The sequence below is a fragment of the Siniperca chuatsi genome, linkage group LG10, assembly GCF_020085105.1.
Source record: "Siniperca chuatsi isolate FFG_IHB_CAS linkage group LG10, ASM2008510v1, whole genome shotgun sequence".
NCBI classification, from domain to species: domain Eukaryota; kingdom Metazoa; phylum Chordata; class Actinopteri; order Centrarchiformes; family Sinipercidae; genus Siniperca; species Siniperca chuatsi.
In genome coordinates this window covers 4122339-4144006 of record NC_058051.1, presented here as the reverse complement: position 1 = coordinate 4144006, position 21668 = coordinate 4122339, and the positions used below count along the sequence as shown (strand labels likewise).

General features: G+C 38.8%; 1 protein-coding gene across 3 annotated transcripts in view; it reads right to left on the bottom strand.

Moving 5' to 3' along the window:
* Nucleotides 1–21668, bottom strand: part of nphp4 (nephronophthisis 4) — a 179899-nt gene that overhangs the window by 153687 nt on the left and 4544 nt on the right. The window contains exons 1-3 of one of the 3 annotated variants that reach the window (XM_044210970.1): nt 20637–20653; nt 20310–20473; nt 19509–19646 (exon numbers count right to left, since the gene is read on the bottom strand). In XM_044210970.1, the coding sequence (XP_044066905.1) occupies nt 19509–19646; nt 20310–20459 (288 nt within the window). In that variant the 5' untranslated portion in view covers nt 20460–20473; nt 20637–20653. The other 2 variants (XM_044210969.1, XM_044210968.1) reach the window with 2 other exon arrangements.

Genomic DNA, 21668 nt, shown 5'->3' with positions numbered 1-21668 from the left:
CGTAAATAACAAGATTGTACAACATATTAAGCTAACTTACATGTATCACAGAGGTTTTGTGAGTCGAGTGAAAATCTGCCACTCAGGTATACATGTTCCCGGGCTCACCTGACAGTCTGTCTAATCTTTCTAACAATCTGTCTTTTTTCTTTATCGCGGAAATAACAGCACAGCATTTAGAAATGCAATACTTGATGATTACGGGACATTATTCCAAATCAATATTGCATCAAATCGGAATCATATCGATTCTGGAAAATCAGTGGCAATACTCATCTCTATTATATAAGTGTAAGTGTAACTGTAAGATTTTACTGTATAACTACCACATTTTTTGTAACCACGTGCCTTCACCCTGGCAAAGGGTGAAAACTCAAAGTCATAGCTCAGCTCATGAAGTCTTATGAAGCTAAGCAAGCACATGCACTCAGGAAGATTTTTGGCTGTAACACTTTGATACTAATTTTGGCAGCCTAGCCAACGCCTTGAGGTGGAGGGGCGAGAGAGAGGGGGAGAGAAAGAGAGAGAGATACAGTAAGTCATTTGACAGGCACAGAACCAGCGGGTATCAGCATCACAAATCCTCTCAGTGTGAAATTCTATGACTGTCACCAGCATAGGAGAGATGAGAAATGGCGGTGTGGATGATAGAGTGGCAGAGAAAATGACAGGGATGGAGGCTCCAGGCTTCCTTGTGGTCAGTCATTTCACTGGATCGCAGCTGGGGCAGATAGGACTGAATCGTATAGACTTTAAAACAAGAGCTCCTCACAGGTCCAAAATTTTGGACCGGATGTGAAACTGGCCCTTGGAAAACCTACGCAAAACAGAACCAATCCAAAAAAATAACAGACGGTTAGAACCAGTCTGAATTAGACTGGAGGATAATTAATCCCAAACAGAGAGAAAATGGCAACACTAGCAGCAGCATGATGCGCCACCAATTAACAAACAGAATATGTCCCAAGAATCAATGTAAAGTCATAGAAATGCATTCAAAAAAGAAGTCCCAATTAGTGTGAATATAATTTGGACCCAACCAAATTCAGACCTCTGATTCACTGCCACCATTTCCAATTTTTTCAGTGATTCAGATAAGTCTGCTGCTGTGCTCATCAGATCTTTGTAGGTGGAATTAAGAATGGAGGCATAATCTTCCTGTACCAGACCCAGAAAAGTAGTAACAGATAAATTGCCACAAACGATGGTAATGAAAAAAAGTGTGGATGGGACTGACGCAGCCAAACTGGTTGTTGTAAGTCAAAATAACAACTCGTAAATTGACAATTTCTTCGACCGAGACTGAAATGTCAGTCACTACTGACTGATCACGGAAAAAATAAGTTAACCATCTCTCAAACAGAAAACGTTAGTCTTAAACATGATGTCAGACTCATTAATGAAGTGAAACAAAATGGCAATTAGTCTGATTATCAGGCTACTCTGGTGCCCAGTTGAGTCTCAGTTACTAGGAACCAAGTGGATCTGTGAAGACATATACTTTGGATTCCTCATCTATTGTTTAATACAACCACATGGTTAGAATGTCTTCATTCATCATTTTTACCATTTTACTGTATCTAAGGCACATATGGTCTCATGTCCACAGAAATTATCTTACTTTGTGCTAAGAAAAATAGCACCATATTGAAGAACAGTGTAAACCAGGCAGCAGTTTTATTTCTTGCTGAATAGTTAGTAAATCTGGATGTTTTTAAAAATGATCTGCACATGCCTACATCTTACCATTATCATTATACACTCCTGAACATTTACATACTCTATAAGAAGGGCCATTCTGCAGAATCAGAGATGTAGAAGTGGAGGAGGCAGCTAGTGAAAACCTGAAGCATGACAGGTGGAAAAAGAACAAGCAGTGTAATGGAGCTGATTGAGAAGCTGAAGGCGTTCTTTTCTATCACCTTAGTGACTGGTGTGAGGAAAAAAAAGAGGCTTGGACTGCATTAATGGAGGCAGCGAATGCTTTGTCCCCTGAGGTGAGCAATGTGGCTGAAGGAAAAAAAAAGTGGTTTGACATAAAAGTTTATGTCATAAGGACAAACGGGGGGGGACAGGTGGAGGACAGGGAAAAGCTGACGATGAGAGGACTGCAGCAATTACTGTAGAAACAGCCCAATTATGTGAAATCCATTCAAGGAATGAAGGTGATAGTAATGCAATTTCTATCCAGCAATGACTTTCATCGAGCAGTGATTCTCATCTTACAAAAATCTCCATCTAAGGCTATTTTACACTACAGCGAATTTTAAACAGCTAGTGAGGCTATTTAGACGTGACCAATCTTTTATTTTCTTGTAGATTAGGATGCCTGGCCTGCATGTATACAACTGAACCTCAATTCTTTTCTGGTACCGACCGAAATGTGTCCATAGCCACAAGAACTGAAAACTGTCAAGTACCGAAAGCTGGCATTAACGTCACATTCGTAATCTTGTTTACTTATTGTTTGATCTGATAGTTCCTGATTTAAATCTAAATTTCAGATGGTAACCAGACCTAGTGGGTATCGACCACAATTAAAAGGTAGAGAATAAAAACATTATGGTAACCAATTAAGAAAATGTGTAGGTGTAACATAGAAATCATGTACAGTAGTACCCTAATGTTTGTCTACAGACTGTATTTACTGGAAACTTGACTATATTAATTTGAGGCCTTTTATAATAATAAATTGTACATGTATCATCTGAGTTGATTCTAAATTTGTTCACACAGTAAGAATTCAGCTAGTTTTTACCATAATCATATTGTACACAGAGTCTCATCAGATTGGCATGTATGCAGTGCTATCAATTGAAAGTATTAATTTTTAAGTGTGACAGAAATAGGCTGTTGATATCTAATTGACAGATTTCAAAATCTTTCCAACATTGCATCCACCAACACAGGAAAGTAAAATATATTCGTTGAACATGAAAGTGCATGAAAACTCCAGGACTGCTTACTAGCTTTTTCAGATCTTTTACCCACATCTCGTGGTCTTTTCTTTTCTTTGCCATTTGAAATGCAAACAATACTCCAAAGACTGGTTTCCAGATGCAAAGCCAAATGTTTAGCATAGGGCACAAAACTGCATACCTCTAATCACCACAGATTCTGACTGAATGAAGTGTAGTCTGAAGTCTTAAATCTGAAGTCTAGCTTGCTACACTGGCTCTATGTCCACTATCTCACAGCACTAGATCTACGACTAGTATCATGGCTGACCATCTTGCTACACTGTCGCAGCATCAATGCCACACACTCCTGTGCATTTAATTTACCTTTTGGGTGTTTTGCTTACATTTGCTCTCACACAATTCACTCTAAATCATGAGCCACTCTATGGCTTTGTAGCTTATGATTTGGGTCCTGTCCATGTCAAGCCAAGCAGCAACATTAAAAAGTCAAGGTCAAGAAGGAAAACGTTGTCCTTTGTGTTGGTGACCAGTGGGAAGCTTAAATTGAGAAGCAGCAAAACCAAGCGTTGAGTTACGTTAAGAAAAATTAACTATAACTAAGAGCTTTCAGGGTTTTTCCTGGCTCAGAATGGGCCTTTGGGGAGATGACTACGACAGTAAGCATGATTGGTCCGTGTACAATTAGGGCTGGGCGATATGGCTTATAAATAATATCTCTATATTTTTAGGCCGCAATATACGATATATATCTTGATATACACATTTTCTCTAAAATGACATATCTTAAATTCTCAAATAGTGCAAACATATGATGATCTTATAGAATATGAAGCATTGCTGTAGATTAAACTACCCAACAGTATATAAAGTAGTTAAAATTAGCTCAACCTGAAACATCTACAGCAGTAAAATGCAACATACACATTAAAGCAGTAGTAATATTAACCTAGAAACATAATATATAATAGCAAATCACTGACAGGGACCATTTTACTGCACAATGAGTACTAAATTTTGCTATAATACATATTATACTCTGCTGTGAGAGTAGGAGACGCCGTAATAACGTTACATAAACAGGGACTTTTTATTTTCATTTCTGTGTCAGATGCATTTTCACCTACTGGAAATGCTAAAGGCAAGGGGTGCAGGAGGCAGGACATGATGCAAAAAGTACACTGCGTTGTAATTCAGCGTTTTTAAGATTTTCACCAGAAATAAAACGGCTTTTATTTTATGGGAAATCACAGGAAGTCCCCTGTCCCATTAGCGCTACCTTCACAGCGGAGTGTTCAGGCCCAGTCAAAACAATGCAGCTTAGCTGGCTTATCCAGCGCCAGCCGCATGTGTAAAATATAGAGGCTGTGGATGACAGGGGAGTTGACTGCTTGGAGTCAGAGATGTCATGTTTAAGTTTATGTTCTGCTTGTTCAACAGTTGTTTAATAAATTGCTGATTCAACACATTCGGAGAGGATTTGAGTTGCTATTTTTATTCTCAATTGTCATCATTTTGGTAGCACAAATGTTAGATTTATTAAAGATAAAAGTTGAAATTTTGGCCTGATTTCAAGGAAATCTTGTTCAATTTTGCAATATCCAAATTGTTCAAAGGGTTGGTCAAGGGGAAATTCTGACCTGATGATAGTGCTAGAAAAATGTTGGGGAGGGGTAGCCAGAATCTTAAAGTAACATTCTCTAAAGACTATGAATATGCACAATAAATATCATGCTAATCTGGGAAGTAGCTGTCCAAAGGGACAACTTTGGACCAATCATCCTCAAGCCCCACAGCAAGTGCGGCAAAGGTTCACAGATCCATTGTGTATTGGAATCCATATGCCACTTGTCTGAAAACACAGTGTTATTTCCTAAAAGAAACAAGCAAACTCTCTCTAGATACAATATGGGGAAGACAGACACTGACAAAGATGGATAATGGCTCCAAACTGACTAGGGTATAACAGACGAAGTTGAAAACTGACCAAGGTCCTGAAAGCAGCGGGAATGTCGACTCTGAGTTACATGTGTCCTGACAGGTTATATGCCCTGGATCTTAGCCAAGGCTAGCTGAGGCAGATGAGATATTAACAAGATGAAAGAAGAGTAGCAGTGCAATAACTCTGACATTTTCCTTATAGCTAACTTGCTTCAATGACAGTCCAAACCTATTGTCAGCATCAACACTGACTTCATTTTCCATAATACATGCCTGCACACAATGAAAATCTCCTAATCAGCACAACTCCCCATTCCTTGTTTTTAGCTTCACTGCCTCTGGTGTCCGTTGCCTTGTCCCTGACTCCAACAAAATCCAAGGATTCTGCATTCCACAACATCCCCAGCTTTGCCAACGACAGATCTCAGTGCTTGCTGGGTATAGTCTTAGTTTGTCACCCAGGTTTTGGTCTCCTGACATTTTGTAAATCCTGTCTGAAATGCCTCACAGACAAACTGCGGGCACTGACTGTAAATGCTGGAGATGCATCACAATAAGGGAGGAATGCTGGAAATATACAATGATGAAAGGATTGGAGGAGCACTGCCAGACTTCAGATTCAAAAAGGTAAAGTTTGAATTGACATGCCAAAGCCTGGAACAACAAAGTACAAGACAGACAGCATGTCTTTCTTTCTCTCTGTCTCAACTTCTCTCTTTCCCTCTCTACCCCACATACAGGCAATGCAGACCGCCGGGAGAGCTGAGAGAATTATAGGACAAGCTCACTGTGTGTGTGTGTGTGTGTTTGCATGTGCGGAGGGAAAAGAGGGAGTGGTCGAAAGAGAAATTAGATAGGGATGGAGAAAGAAGAGTAAGAATCAAGTCAATACACACCACACACGCTAGAAAAAAGTCACACACCTATCACCTCCTCGAGGCTCATCTCTCCCTACTGTCAACTCGGCAGTAGCTCTTGTGGCCCTTGAAATCCCTCGATCACACACACACACACACACACACACACACACACCTATAGTATATAGCTGTGTATTACGGGGTGTGCCACTCCAGTGTGTAAAGCTGTTAAGCAGCAGCTGCTCCACTAGATGTTTGGTCCCCTTGGAGCTGAAATATTGATCAGTTCTCGGGCAAGGCAGCGGAGTCTGCGCCCCCACCCTCCCCATGTATAATTGAAGTGTATATCTCTTAGTGTGGCATGCCAGTTGGGAGAAGGAATTAAGCACCGAGGTAAGCTGGAGGCCTGTCTATGCTGCCATAGCAGCTCCTTTGTCCATCAATCATATGGCTTTTCACACAGGCGGGTTTCATAGACTCGCTACATTTACTGTAGGAAGTGCCATGCCTTGTAAAAGAAAATAGAGAATGAAACACAGAACATAACAAGACTCAATATAGGTTCATGTTTTACTGCTGGCCATTTATCTGAGCACTTAGCAGTTCAAAGAAGGGGATGCAAGACTCCTTTGGGACATTTTGGGCTAGTTAGAATTCATACAGGAGCACAATTCAATATGTTAAAGGCTAAGGCTGGTGTTATTATGTACTGTTCTTATATGCGAAAACACACCACTTCTCAAATCTTATATCGGAAAATCAGCGCAATCCCAGGTTTTTATTCAAGACTATTGATCAACTAGTAAATCCAGAGCGTCCAAATGTTCCTGTTGAATGTGATGCTGACTGCAATTTTTTTTTTTTTACTTTCTTTACAGAGAAAGTAGAGTCTATCAGGGCCAATATATTCCCAGAACAAGACACCCTCAGCCACTTCATCCCGGTTTCCCTTACCAAAACTTTTATTGTAGTAGCTCACATGAAGGTGTCCTTTTGTCTATAGGATGTAATGCCAACAAAGCTTTTCATTAATGCAAATGAAACAGTTGGGCCCTGGTTGCTATCAATTTTTAACAGCTCTCTATCCCTGGGCTGCATCCCTGACTACTTCAAAACTGCTAGAGTTCAGCCACTCCTAAAGAAGCCTGGACTTGACCATATGGTTCTTGAAAATGACTGACCTATTTCAAAATTACCTTTTATATCAAAAATACTTGAAAAAATTGTGGCTAAGCAACTTCTTGCTGCTGTGGAAGGTAACAATATCTTTGAAATCTTCCAATCTGGTTCACAACCTTCCAATCAATCACAGAAAATCTTTTCCCCATAAAATATGATCTCTGTGATGTTGCAAATGCAGCTGCTGTGATGCAAGAAACATTTCGATCTGACAATAACGTATCATCATCATCCAGTTTCAACAAAATCAGTAAGTAAAGTTATAAAAGTCGGGTGTTTTTGTACAGTAATCTGTGGGGCTCGGCCCCCAGAAACGCGGCGGCGTCTATCGTTTTTCAAACCTAATGCTTGTCTCATTTGTGGTCTGATGAACAGTAAATTCATCAGATTCAGTGACCCATATCACTAGTTTCACAAAAATCAGTGAATACAGTTATAAAGTTGTATTTTTGTACAGTAATCCAGTAGTCAGTGAGGCCCGGCCGACTTATCGCCTTTCTGCTACAAGCGGACTGTGTACATGAGCAAAGCAGGAGATGTTCAAGCAAGTGACGTCCTAACTGAAGACCCGCCTTGATGAGAGCACTGACAGTTTTCATTTTCATGTTGACCCCAAAAGAGCATGATGAAATGTAAATGCAAAGCCTGGAGGCGCTGTTTTGCTTATTGCATCTGAATATTGTCCAAAGTATAGCAGGTTAAGTCTCGTCAAATGCCATTTTCAAATTGTTCGTAATTTTCATTTTTATTTAGACACCAAAAGAGCGTGGTGAGTAAATGTAAATGCAATAGACTGGGGGCACTGTTTTGCTTATTGCATTTTAATATTGTCCACTCTATACAGGTTAAGTCTTTGAAAATTAAATGTCAAATGCAGTTTTCATTTTCAAATTGTTAGAAAATTTCATTTTGACTTAAATATTGCTTGCATAAATGGAAAATCAGGTTACATTGTTTATATTTCATTTTCAACAACATTTGAATACTGTCAACTGTACAGAGGATTACAACTTTGAAAATAAATGTCAAACATCTTTTGCATTTTCATTTTAATATGGTCATAGAACGTCCATACAAGTATGTGAAAATGAAAATTGGATTATTGCATTTTCATTTTTACTCAAATAACACGTACATATGTGGAAAATTATGATGCTATTGTGGAATTACATATTCAAGTTTACATTATCATTTGAATATTGTCCAGTATACGCTTCCATAAAGGGGGACAGAGCTTTTGAAATAAGAGCCCAGAGGCTCTGGAACACCCTGCCTGTGGAAATACATCAGGCTGAGTCAGTGGCTTCTTTTAAATCTAAGCTTAAAAACGTACTTTTATCGCACCACCTTCCCTGATTTCATTTGTTTGTTTAATATTTCTATTCTATTACTGCTATGGTTTATTTGTTTATATGATTATGTTTTATGTGTTCTTTGCTTATGTGAAGCACTTTGTAACTTTGTTTTGATAAGTGCTATATAAATAAAGATATTATTATTATTGTCAACAAATCTCATGAAAAGACCAAAACCAACAATATGTTAGTCTGTCTCTAAATAGTGGTTAGCAAACGTTACTCAGACAGAAATAAATAGTCCATTTGTTGGGGACTACTTTATGCTGCGGATGAATACAAATTTACACTAGTGAGTATTTACAGCAGCAGGATGGTGTACGTGGGTTTGACTAAAAATAAACTACAGCACCCTTGTAGAGGGTAATGAAGGACCATGTCACCCAGTGCAACTGTGATGTGTTTTTAATAGTTTTTGGACAACAATGGAGCTCTATGGCACAGAGCAATTAGCTGTATCAGGCTTTGGATATGCAGCCAATAATTGCCGAAAATTGTCAATATGAGAAAAAGTAAATATTTTATTATTTATAGTTTTAAAGGTGGGGTATGCGATTCTGGAGAAATCCAACACCATGACAAATGCCATGATATAGAGTGAATAACGACACAGCAAGTAATATATTTAACTAACGTTTGCTAGGTTGTGGGTTATCAAACAGCCAGAGAGGACGAGACGGTTTCCCAGAGCCAGCACAGCAGCTCCAGACAGCGATACACACAACTCTCCTGCTACTGTAGCTAACATCACAACAACACCATATCTTGGAAGCTGAATGTCCGTTGGCAAGTCATTTAACGTTACCTGACACACAAATCATGGCTGGAATAGTGTTGTGTTGCTTGGTCCGAGCCACTTTGTTTGTTTCCCATTCACAGAGCCAGGGCTGCGTACAAACACCAGATTTTTTTTTCAGCGCGCACACGGAACGGACAGCTAGCGGACCGTGAAGAGATATTCGCTGAATTTGACAAAAAGTTGTGTACTGGATTAGAATCACATACCCCACCTTTAATATAATTAATAGAATATTTCCAGCCTTATCCTTTAAGGCTAATATTGATAACAAATCTATTTTTCCTATTTCTTGTTTTTCTAAAGGTCTAAATCTACCAATACATTTGCCAGTTTCCTGTAAACATGTACTCGTGGTCATGGAAAATAAGGAATGAATGAGAAATAGTATTTATAAACAGCACAGACAGCTTAACAAGCAGGCCACAAGTACCTGTCCTCAAGAAATGGTTCAAGAAGCTGATTTTTGAATCACACTATCTACACAGCCAGCCATACAAGGCTGAAAAACACAATAATAGCACAGCAAATACAGCTGTGCATCGCAGAGATGTGCATCCTGATTCATATTAACATCACCTCCTGTTTAACACAGCTCATGAAAGAGTTTAAAAAACATTCTGCTTTAAATTTGATGGTTTATAGACAGATGCCATAATTACAGCTTAGCACTTTCAAACAGACAACATTTTCAAACCAGGTGTTTGACAATGTTAAATCTAAAAATTAAACTAGGAACATAAACAGTGAGGCAGGGCAGATTGCTGTCAATAATTTATCTCTGTGGTGTTGTGCATATGCCTATGCCATGTCACCAACTTGACAGTCTCTTCAGCCTTCCACATGCAAAGAACAGGCCTTATCAGTCTTTTATCAAACCTCCCCAGTTAAGGCAGTTATGTAAATCTATAGCAACAAGTTGAAGAACCCATAGGCTACAGAGTGTAACCCACGCATACTAAATAAATGGTGATAATTGCACCATTAGAGCAAACACCACCCACATAGGTACACATTCATTTAGTTATCCTAATAAAAGGTTCATTTAGTAAATTAATGATGCTCTGCCAAACTAATTAAAACAACCTGCTTAAAAGAAAAACAACTAGTGTGTCAGGTTGTTTTCTAAATTATTGTGATAATGGCCTTTTTAGGGACAGCAATATTGGTCAGTCGGTTGGTCGGTCCGTCCACCACTTTGGTCCAGACTGAAATATCTAAGCAACAATTAAATGGATTACCATGACATTTTGTGAAGGCATCCATGGTCCCCAGAGGATACATTTTAATGACTTTGGTGATCCTCTGACTTTTCCTCTAGTGCTATCATGAGGTTTACATTTGTGTTTTTTAGAGAAATATCACAACAAATATTGGATGGATTGCCATGAAATTTTGGTACAGACTTTCATGTCCCCCTCAGGATGAACTGTAATAACTTTGGGGATCCCCTAACTTGTCTTCTAGCACCATCATCAGGTCTAATCAGGCAAAGTGAAAACATCTGTGTGGACTATGGGTGTGCAGGGCATTTAACACAAATATTATAAATAAATAAATGACATGGAACTTTCTGTTATGCATGTTTTGCACATTACCATACCACTACCCTTGTAGTATAAGTAACTGCATATATTGTTTTTAATCATTTTTATCCTATTCTAATTTTAAATGTTTGTATAATTCTGTGTGTGTAGCGTGAAGGGGGCTACAACTTTAATTTCATTGTGCAGCCTTGTGTTGTAGAATGACAAATATTCATTTAACGGAAGGCCTTTTCAAACTTCCCTTTTTCTGCTAATATTACGTTCAAAAGCGTTGAATGACTACATTGTGGTTGTGTTTACATTTTGTGGATTGTGGTTATAGCAAACTTTAAGCAAGATGCTGGTTATGCATGCTAAGCATGCTAAGCATGCATAACCGTTGTTGCGCAAAGAAAAACTGTTACTTGCTTTCAGATAATGTCCCTCTTTTTATCAATAAGAGTACTAATAAAGATTAAAAAGCGATAAGCAGTACCAGTATCAATACTAGGATCAATAACAATTAATAACAATACAATACCTACCCCAAAGTAACACTGAGGTGGCAAGACTAAAAGCCCCTATGTATAACTGTTATGTGTTTATAGCATATTTCAGATTATTCTGACATGGCAGCTTTAAAATCCCTGTGAACCCCAGGCTGTTTTTGCTCAGTTTTCACTCCCTTTATTTACACGCTTATGGAATTTTCAATACATGTATTTGTTAGGCATGTTATATTGTAATTTTCAGTTCAAGTTAGGCTACTCAGAAAAGCCATTAATTGGCATGTCAGTGGTACTTTACTGTGGAGCCCCAAAACTAATAACCATTTTACTACATTTTGTCAATTTCAGGGCTCCACACTAGACATATTCTGTGAGGTTTTTTTAAGAAAAATAAATTTTATTACATAAGTTTTACTACAAACTTATCAACATGGAGGAACATAATTTATTCTCTAATTGTTTATTCTTTTCTCGTGGAGTGAAATGAAGAGTTGACATGAGAGTTAGATAATGTCACCTTTTCTGTAAACACTGGAGAAAAGGGTAGAGCTTCTTACGTGAGAGCTGAATGGACACGCTTGAATAAATGTGAATCACGTGTGCAATCATACATGATAGACTGTAAAACACTGTGTATATAGCACACAACAACAAATATACCCGTGTCAAAAGAGGAGTTTTTCTTCAGCTGAGCCAGCCTTTCTGGAGTAAGTGTCTCCTTTTAGAGAGCAAGGCAAAAATGGGAGGGGTGGAGGCTTTCACTGTAGCTTCGTTACAGCACTGACAGCTTAAATTTGGCAAGCTATTGTACGTTTTAAGGAGAAACTTGTGCTTTACAGGAGGAATGTGACTACTGCCACGTATTTATTACTCCGAGCCCAAGTTTGAACCATATGGGATTCTTTGCTTTTTTCCAGTTTGCTCTTAAGAGAACAACTATTCAAGAACAAAAGCGGAGGAATTGCATGATTGATGTTCAAATGTTTTCCCATCAGTGCAGCACTGTCTTCTTCTGCTTTTCGGTGCTTTGAAGTCATGTAATATGGCTGTGTGTGCGCGTGTTGGTGCGTATGGCAGTGAGGGGGTATTGTTTTCATCACATTGTGGGGACCAAAGACGATAGCCCACTCTGCTGTGGGGGTCCTTTAGTTTAGGGTAGGGTTAGGGTTACAGAGTTAGCATAAGGGTTAGGTTTAGACATGTGGTCGAGGTTAGGAGAAGGGACAAAGCAATAAAGGATAGAGAAATAAAATATGTTTATGTGTGTGTGTCTGTGGGTTTGTTACTCGCAGTTTATTCTGTGCAGTGCTACCTACGTCATGCCAAACAGCATTTGGAGACCTAGAAAAACAGAGGTTGCACGGACAGGAACAAAACTTGGCCTTTTCTCCAAAGCCCAGCTGTCGGCCTGATAATGTTGCACATATGAGAACAAACCACTGGCTCCCTGTGAAGGCAGGGAGTTTAAATGGAGTTATCACAGTGAGAGACAATGCAGAAAGATGCACATTTCTCTCTGCCTTTTCCTGTCTCTCAACTGCTCCGTCTGCGCTGTCTGTAGCACAACATTGCCCTCTACTGCCCACAGCTTGCACTACCTTAGAATGAGTCTAGCAATGTGAGCTACCCTGTAGAAAAGATCCCAGCAGCTGTCAAACAATCTGAGTCATGATGTGAGAAAACCAGCAACTGGTGAGAAAGTGTAAGTGTAGTCTGGGTGATTTAGGTCATACTGGACTTTGAACCAGGATAAATAAATGATAACCAACAGTACAAAAAAAAAGGGACATTCGTTCAAAGGCTGCTATGCTTTATAGAGATATTTTAAAAGCACATACACAGAAGCCCATGACATGACAAAATGGCCTTGTTTTTTTTGTCAGCATCACAAACCAATCAATAGAAATGTACAATAACCTAAATTTCCCTCTGTGCATCCAAGCAAACTATAGCCGACAACTAAAGGCCAACATTTTCAGTGTGAATTTATTGGGCTATACTTGCTGCATTCCACACATAAAAGCAGCTTTCACAAGATTTGAACCATTAAAGCATTGACAAACCTATCAAACTTTCCTCAAATGTGCACTCTACTTTCAAAACAAAAGCTTAATAAGTCAGACTTGACAACTCGAAAACAACTTGTAAAGCGGCAGACACAAAAAGCAACAGACGTCGTCATTGTCAAGACGTCTTGCCTCTGCTGGGGAAGAAAGAAATGCAGAGACAAAGCAAGAAAATAGATTTAGTAAGAGCTCTCTCTCTCTCTCTTTAATCACTTTGCATCTTTGCTTTTCACGCGATATTAAAACCAATCCATCACGGCTGACTGGGGGGAGGTGGGGGGCCTTGCAATTTTCACCGTGCTCCTGTAACTCAGGAAAGGATCCCCCCTCTGACATTATTTGGATATCAAACAGCAATTTGCCACTCATAAACACCAGCATGAATGCAAGTGCATCGGGCCAAATCCAATAAAAAAGGCTGGTGCAGCTCTTGCGGCATGACATAGAGAGGGCCAGGCCCACTTTATCATCCTGAGAGGATATGATGTGGTTTATATTACTACCCTGGATGGATAATGGGATTTGGACGCTTATTGGGATACCAAGTGGGTTTTTATACAGGCTATGACTATTATGGTGGATCAAAGTAAGGCCATACACTATGAGAGATTGTTCGATCAAAAGAACATCGAGCAGAGGAAAGGAGAGAAAACAGATGGTGACAAAACTGGAAATCAGAATGTGCCATAGCTGCGACTCTTTGGTGTCTCTGTAAAAAGACTTACGCAACATTCTGCATTTATCAGCCAGCTACAGCTCACGATATTCTTTCAATTCCTTCAAAAGAGTTTTTCAAAACACCTTGTACAACGGCTTACAGTGTATCAGGCATCTTCAACATTGGAAGCTACAAAGGAGCTCAGCAGTGCTCCGACGCGATCATAAAACAGTGGGCGACTGGACTCCAACCAGGATGTGCAGAGACCTTCAGATGTTTGATTGAGAGAGAACACAGACATTCAGCTACTCCCCAGATATATCTGTTCAGAAATAACAGAATGACTTGGAAGAGATGGTAAACATGATGCAGGGAGACAAAAGGGATAGGACTACATAGCGGTACATTTTGTAGTTTACAACTGATGACCCTTTCACAAGAAACTCCTCTGGCAGGCACTGTAGTTAGGTTGCATCTTTCAACTGGTGGTAGCAGGAATGCCTCCTCAATTGTGGAGTCTTGAGCAAGAAGATGCCAAAAACCTGCCATCAGCAGGGCTGCTGTTCTGTATTTGATCCTGATTTTTGGCTTTTGATTACCATAGAAAGGGGTAAGCTAACAGAGGGGGCAAATATTTGCTGCTGGACATTGTGTTCTCTCAAACTCAAGGGCAGATCCCCAAAAATGCCTGAATGAAACATGGCTGCCAAATGAAGTGAATTTACATATATGGGGAAGGAGCAGTAAAAGCCTTGCTTGTTCCCTCATTCTTCCTCCCTTCCCGCACAGGTATAAAATCCTTGCTTCCAGCGTGAAGTGTATTCCATAATTCACCACAATGAGAGGTTGCAGTTAATTGTTGCAAATTATTTAATCACAAAGAAAATGAGTGATGTTTCTCACAAAAATGAACCAGCTCAAAAAGTCTATTTCTAATGTTTTACTGACACTGACATTTAATGTCTCTCCACATGTCATTTTAAAGCACTTAGTGTTGACTGCTTTCATTCGCTAAACCTAAAGAAAGTGTGACGGTGTAGTCCCTCATTCGTCAAGAGAATGAGAATGAGAATGACTTCCGGATGGGAGCCGAAATGTCTTGATTCTGAAAACAGTGTCCAGATGACTACGACTGAAACCTTTTCTACTAAAGAAAGTGTGACATAGTAAAACATCCTTTTATTGGTTGTGAGGGCTGTTTGGTTGCAACTTTAGTTCACTTCTTGTCCTTGTTTCCTGTTCCCTGAGGACCAAAAGGGCTCACTAGTTATTTTGTATATACAGTATTTCATCACTGGGAGGCTTTATAGGTCTGGGTATCAAACCTCCATGCTTTTTTGGTACCGACCGGAATGTCAGGTCAGATTTGCAATCTTGTTTACAGATTCACTGACCAGCCCATTCCTGAATTCAACCAAACGTTGGCCTATTTTAGACTGTATTTTATTAAGCAAAGTTCTTGTCCGGTTGCTTTTGTTTAGACAACATTTAAAATTTGAGAAGTTTGGTATTTTTTGTAAAACGAAAACGTTTTGTGGAAAAACATTTATATTTCTCAAAGCAACATATCAAAAAAAGGTTTTGATATCAGTACTGAAACACTTGTATTTTTATTTATTGCATTGGCACTTACAAAACAATACCCAGCCCTGAGACTTGAAGGGACAGACAATGTGCAAATGCGGACCTTAAATATGTCATCCAATCTCAATCAAACACCTGTTGCTGCACTTGTAAACTGAACTGAAGTGGTAGCTTCTTTAACCACTGTTAACCACAGTTCATATTAGTGCACATCGTGAATTCCATGGCTATATGTTACTGGATTAAAAATAATGGCAGGTTTGGTTTTTGAATACTTCTTCTTTACCACACGCATTAGATGGTCTAGACTAATGCGATGGAATAAAAAATATAATAGAATCAAGTAAATGTAGCTAGGAATTTACCTTCTAAAACAAGATTTACAACAACTAAGTAAAATGCATTAGAGTTCTCAAAATTCCAACAGTGTCACGCTGTTCATCTTTGGATTAAACCATGGCAAGAACACTCATTTTTAAAATACTAGTCTGGTGCGATGGATGTGAGGAGATGAGATATAACTGGGCAAACCTGACTGGAAAAGCTCTAGATTGCACAGTGACGAGTAAAGGGTTGTTTGAAGCCATCAACTTTAACTTTACCTACTGTACTGGAAACAAACCACCAAAGCAGCATGGACATGACAGACCGGAGGGTGCCTAGCTAAACAAAAGAAATCCTTTCAAGTTGAATGGATACCATGAAGATATTCTGATTTGTGGCATATTTCAATATCAGTGTCGTTTATTTTGCCTTTTGTATCTCAAGTCCTCCGTAGCTACGACATTGTCTTTAGCATTTTCAAGAAGTAATTGGAAATTTCATCATCAAAGACCATCTTTCAAAGAGTACATCACACAGTTTGACATAAAAAAAAATGTTTCTTTGTTCCCTTTGTCTAATGATGATTACAGGGGAGAAACAACTCAAAGAACAATTGTTAGGAAAAGTGAAGAAATGAAAAAAGTGCAACAAAGTTAGACAGTAGACTTCTGTGCGACTCAAACCCCGGATTTGACTGAAACTGCAGGACAACTTCATTCACACTGACTTACAGAGAAAAGTACATTACAATTATAATCCCATGTCAATAAACCAGTAAGTCTTTAGTGTTGCATGTTCAGAGGAGCTCAAACACAGCAGAAATATTTCCATTTCCAAAAGAGGATGTTAAATTACAATAAATACTATAGTAAGTACATGTAATTGCACTAAATTTACCTCCAATATCCTAATGGTTGGAGTTGCCTGTTTATCGTGATAATGCAGCCAACAAACACTGCTTTCAGCAAAACAATCTGCATACAAACACTAACATGGAGCTAAAAGTGATGACATGAGGAAACAAAACTAAAATGATCACCACGTTACAGGAGGAGCTGTGCTTCAGGCTCACAACAAGCGACTGACTCCACGGCGATTTTGTCAGCAGAAAACAAAAAAGCTACTTTCTATAATGATGTATTTACAGCTGCAACTAACAATTAGTTTCTAATCAAGTAATTTGTTAGTTACTTTTTCAATTGATCAACTGATAGTGTAGGCTATAAAATGTCAAATTAATTATGAACAATGTCTATCCTAAGATAGCTCAATGCGATGTCTTCAAATTCTGTATTTTGTCTGACCAACAGTCCAAAATCAAAAGGTCGATTTAAAGTGATGTAATGAAATCGTATCCTTATTTCAGATACAGGTGCATCAACAAGTGTTTGGAATTTTTAATGGACAAGTGACTTAAAATTATCAAGTTTATATTTGTATTGTTTATATTATCAACTAATCGTAATTAGAAAGGGCAGTAAAGCTAACAACTGTTCAAGTATAAAAACATTTGTTTAAGTTTCCTGACTGGTTGATGGTTGGTAAATATTAAGAATTAATAAAGCATACTCTACTCCAATGATTATGTATACTGAAATAGACTTAATAAAGTTGTGCTCAAGTAGAAAGCTGGGAATAGTACCACGAGCATCCTCCATGTCAAAAAAGGTGAACAGATGCTCCATTTCTTTTTTCTACTGAAACAAACAAGCAAACTGAAATTTCAATAAAAATGAAAAATTTAAAAACAAATTCCTAATTGTGAAAACACTGAGCGCCAATCTTCAACACACCAGCATAAATGCACTGATTAGCCTACCACTGAGACTGACCAATATTCCACCAGCAGTTCACAGTAGGCCTGAGGACAGTGTGGTACTGAAGACTCATTGTAAAACTTTTGTATATAAAATGAATAAACAGTAAAATGTGGTCGGGATGCCTTGCTGCCTGCCTCAGTGTGCTGCAGTGTAATTCACTCTAAAGCAAAATGCAGCTATGGCCAAACGCTCCACACAACTTAGTTGTGATGTTTAAGGTAATTGATGGATGCAGTTAAGCCAAATGATCCATTTTGATTCACTGGGCTTCTCACAGGTTTTGTGCATTTGCTGCTAACAAACTGACACTGGCTCTTAGCAGGGCTACTGAACCTGTCGATCACGAAGATTAAACCTATAATGACAGTGAGAGCGAGATGGCAGAAGTGTTTGTTGTTGTTCATTTGTGAGGATGAGCAGAGAACTAATGAGTTGCAACTGTGAACACATTAAAAAAGGGGGCAGAAATACTGCTATAGAAACAATTAGTTGTTAAATTCTTGTACCCGGTACATGCTGATTGAAAATCAATCAAGTCTTTTCAATCACATCTGTTCAGTGGGAGTGTGAAAACGGAGAAGGCTGAGTTGAAATAGTAAAACATAACAAAGCCTCCACAATGTGAGACTGCCAGCATTTCACAATTAGTGGCCATACAACAAGTGAAAGGCGTGAACAAGATGCCTGTCATTCCAGAAATTACAGAAATGCAAAGCCAAGCACAACCGCTCCATGCACACTGACTTCCTCAGTACCACTATACCTGCAAGGGCATGTCATTGACTCTCTTACCCCTACACACCCTTCACAGTCAAAGGTGTTTTCACTTATTTTAGCTGATTAGACTTCATCTAAAAAGGTATGGTCACGTTACATTCCGTACTACGAATATTCGCAGATGTCAGCTCTCCGTCGGCCAATAGAAATACTCTGTGTTTGGAAATGGAGAAGTTATTATTTTAGCGTGTTTCATCACTATGTCTAGTACATTATCACACTACCAGACTACAAACTGTAGTGTCGCTCATACACTGTTTACAGTGTAAGTGCAGGGCAATTTCGTAGGATGGAAATGTAATGTGAACGATTTTATCCATATCGCCCCCATCCCTAATGGGGTTGTTTTCTTATATTGACAGATCTCTGTCAACTAAATCTGATCAAACCACACCCACGCAGTCCTGATGAAGACGATGAGTTTTGGAGTATTAAACTCGAAATAAATAATGCCTATGTCATATTTCTGAATTTTGTTTTTGTGTCTTATTTAGTCATGACCATTTAATGTTCTAGAGAAATCTGATTTGAAACCAAGTTTTCATGGGTTTTAAGGACAATTTAATTATCAAGTTCTTACACTGGCCACAGTCATTGTGTGAGTTAGAACCCCTTTAAACATATTATCCTTAACCTGCAAAACTAACTGAACTCTTGTCATTTGTGGTAACTGCCTGATTACCAATTGATCTACTATTCATCATGTCTACCATAAAGTAATGAAAAAGGTAGTTGATACAATCTGTACGGTGTCCATGATTTTCTTCTTAAAATCCTCTGCGATAACTCATAAGTTGTAGCTTCACATAAAAATCAGCTCTTCTTCGACTTGAAGGGTGAGAAAATGGACTGAATCGTATATAACATGCAACTGGAATCACTTATTGGCAATAAGGGCAGTTTGTAATTTGCTAAGTTTAGGCTGTCAACATTCTCAAAAGAGAGCAGAACACAGTCAAATCATCACTGCTAATTAAAGCCTTGAGTGGTGGAACTTTTGAGTTGAATTTAATTAAATAATGGCTTTGCTAAATTAATGTCATTTATGCTTGAATGGGCATTGATTTTATTATATAATCAACCCACTACTTATCAAAACAGCATGAGAGGAGTTTAAAATAGAGCCTACTAACACACAGTAAATCACAGCAGCGTTTCATCTGGCCTTACTTTAGTGGAATGCCTGTTATAAAGCTACCTCATTGAAGGAGATCTTGTTGTTTTTCATTCTCTGGGGTGGGCTCTTCCATGTTTTCCCAAAGAAGTGCTGGTGATTTCTATCAAACAGGGTCACTCGCAGCTGGTAGGCAACATCTTGTTCCCCCTCTGCCATCTCCTGTGAGTAACAAGGGAAGACACCCACATTAGAAAAGTCACAGTTAATCCCCGCCCTAAAAGATTTGGATGTATGAAAAAGTAAAACATAAAATCTTCCAATTTAACGTTGCCCATCTCCTCTGCAAACATCCATGACTGAGTTTCACTCAAGATCTTTGTAGAAGATCGAAACCCTAAATTCTGCATACATGTAGTACATCGATTAACACTTATTCCACAAAAAATCTAAATTATCTTAAAAAGTGTTTCTTATTCTCATTCCGCTCAATGGATGGAGGCAGCAAGCAGTGGATGTGAGACAAGTATGCCTGTTAAGATTAACTCCAGTGGTGTTTGGTGGATTATCTCTAAACCGAATTTACAAGAGGATCCATAGCATGCTTACATTTGTATTTTGTACTGGTCAACGTAATTGACCGTTTGATAAAATGCAAGGTCACCTTTAATTATAAACTTATTATAATTATAAAAGGGGCGAGATACTGTATAGGCCTTTTTCATATGTTTGCTATATAATGACAGCCCAAAGTTAGTAGACTCTACTCCACAAATTAAAAACTACACAGAATTTAGGTGCGTTTAACCACCACCGCATTTCTGTCATGAGCAGAACAGTTTCTACATCTCTACCAAGCACGTAGCGTTAGCTGTGAGTAGTCACCTGCGGGAGGTGAGCCGCAGTGAGCCGGCTGAGGCAGAGCTGGAAGCCGTGGGACTGGGTGAGGTGGCTTTCCACAGCCAGGCGGACTGTCTGGCTGGGCGGGGGAAGCAACCGGCTTCTCTCAAACACTTCTCTCCAGCCGTCCTCCATGGTGGATATGTCTTCTGTTTTGACCATAGTCTTTAGTTAATAGAAAAATTAGAATGACATTGCAAACAATTCAGAAATGTAGCGTACAACCAGTTGTTACTGTAAATATTTTCTTTTCTACCCGTTTAGATTTTCAAACCCGCGGCCGCCATATTGAAATCGGATTCTACTACTCACTGCAGTGGGGTTAGGCGACTAAATCAATGATTTCATCAGGAGTATTCACGAGTGAAAAGAATAATACAAATAGTAGGGATTTAACTTACAACGAAGGTGCTTATGCAACGAGTCGCTTTCCGCCGAAACTGAACATCTAAACAAATTTTCGCAATCGTCGTCTTTAAACCTCTAAACCTTTCATTTGGTATTTCCCATCGCACTGTATCAGTTACTATGGTAATGTTCACGTTGCCATGCAGGTCAACTGTCTACGGTCTTCCATAAACGTGACAAACAAAACAACACTGTCGGGGCATTCCGTACTCCAGTTATTTCAGTACCACATACACTTACAATAACAAGAATACAAGATATTATAATTAACTTAAATATACAATTGTTTAATCATTTATTTAAGATATTATTGACACATTGATATTATTATTCATAGTAGTAGTAGTAGTAGTAGTAGTAGCTATAGTAGTAGTATTGCATTGATATTAGTGGTGACATGGACAGTCTGTGGTGACAGGAGAAATCTAAATAGCTCATTTAAGCTTAAACAAATTAATAGGTGGCCCAGTACAGTAGGAAAAAAACCCTTTGGCTATTGGTTCCATTCCACCTGATGGTTCGCTTTATCTGACTTCAGTGTGTCTGGGACAAGGGGGAATGAAAGCATTTTACAGTAGTTGTAATGCTCAAAATAGACATTACAGATGATTCAGGAGAAGCCCTTCAGACGCTCCAGAGGTAGAAGTATAAAAAAGTTGAGGGCATTAGTAAGAAGGGCACAACATTTTTATTGCTTTAGGTTAGAGGCATTGCTATATGATGATGGGTTCCTCTGGGTGCCAGAATTGGAGGGCAGTGATGGTTGACAGGACTGCAAAAGTACAGAGCCCCTAAAATCTCGCAAGATTTATCCTGTAGGAGCAAGATTTTAACTTCTGGGTAGAAGATATTAGATTGTATAACATTTATGTCGTGGAACAAGATATCAGGCTCTAAGGGGTACAACAGGGACTTTGTCAACAATACATATACAGT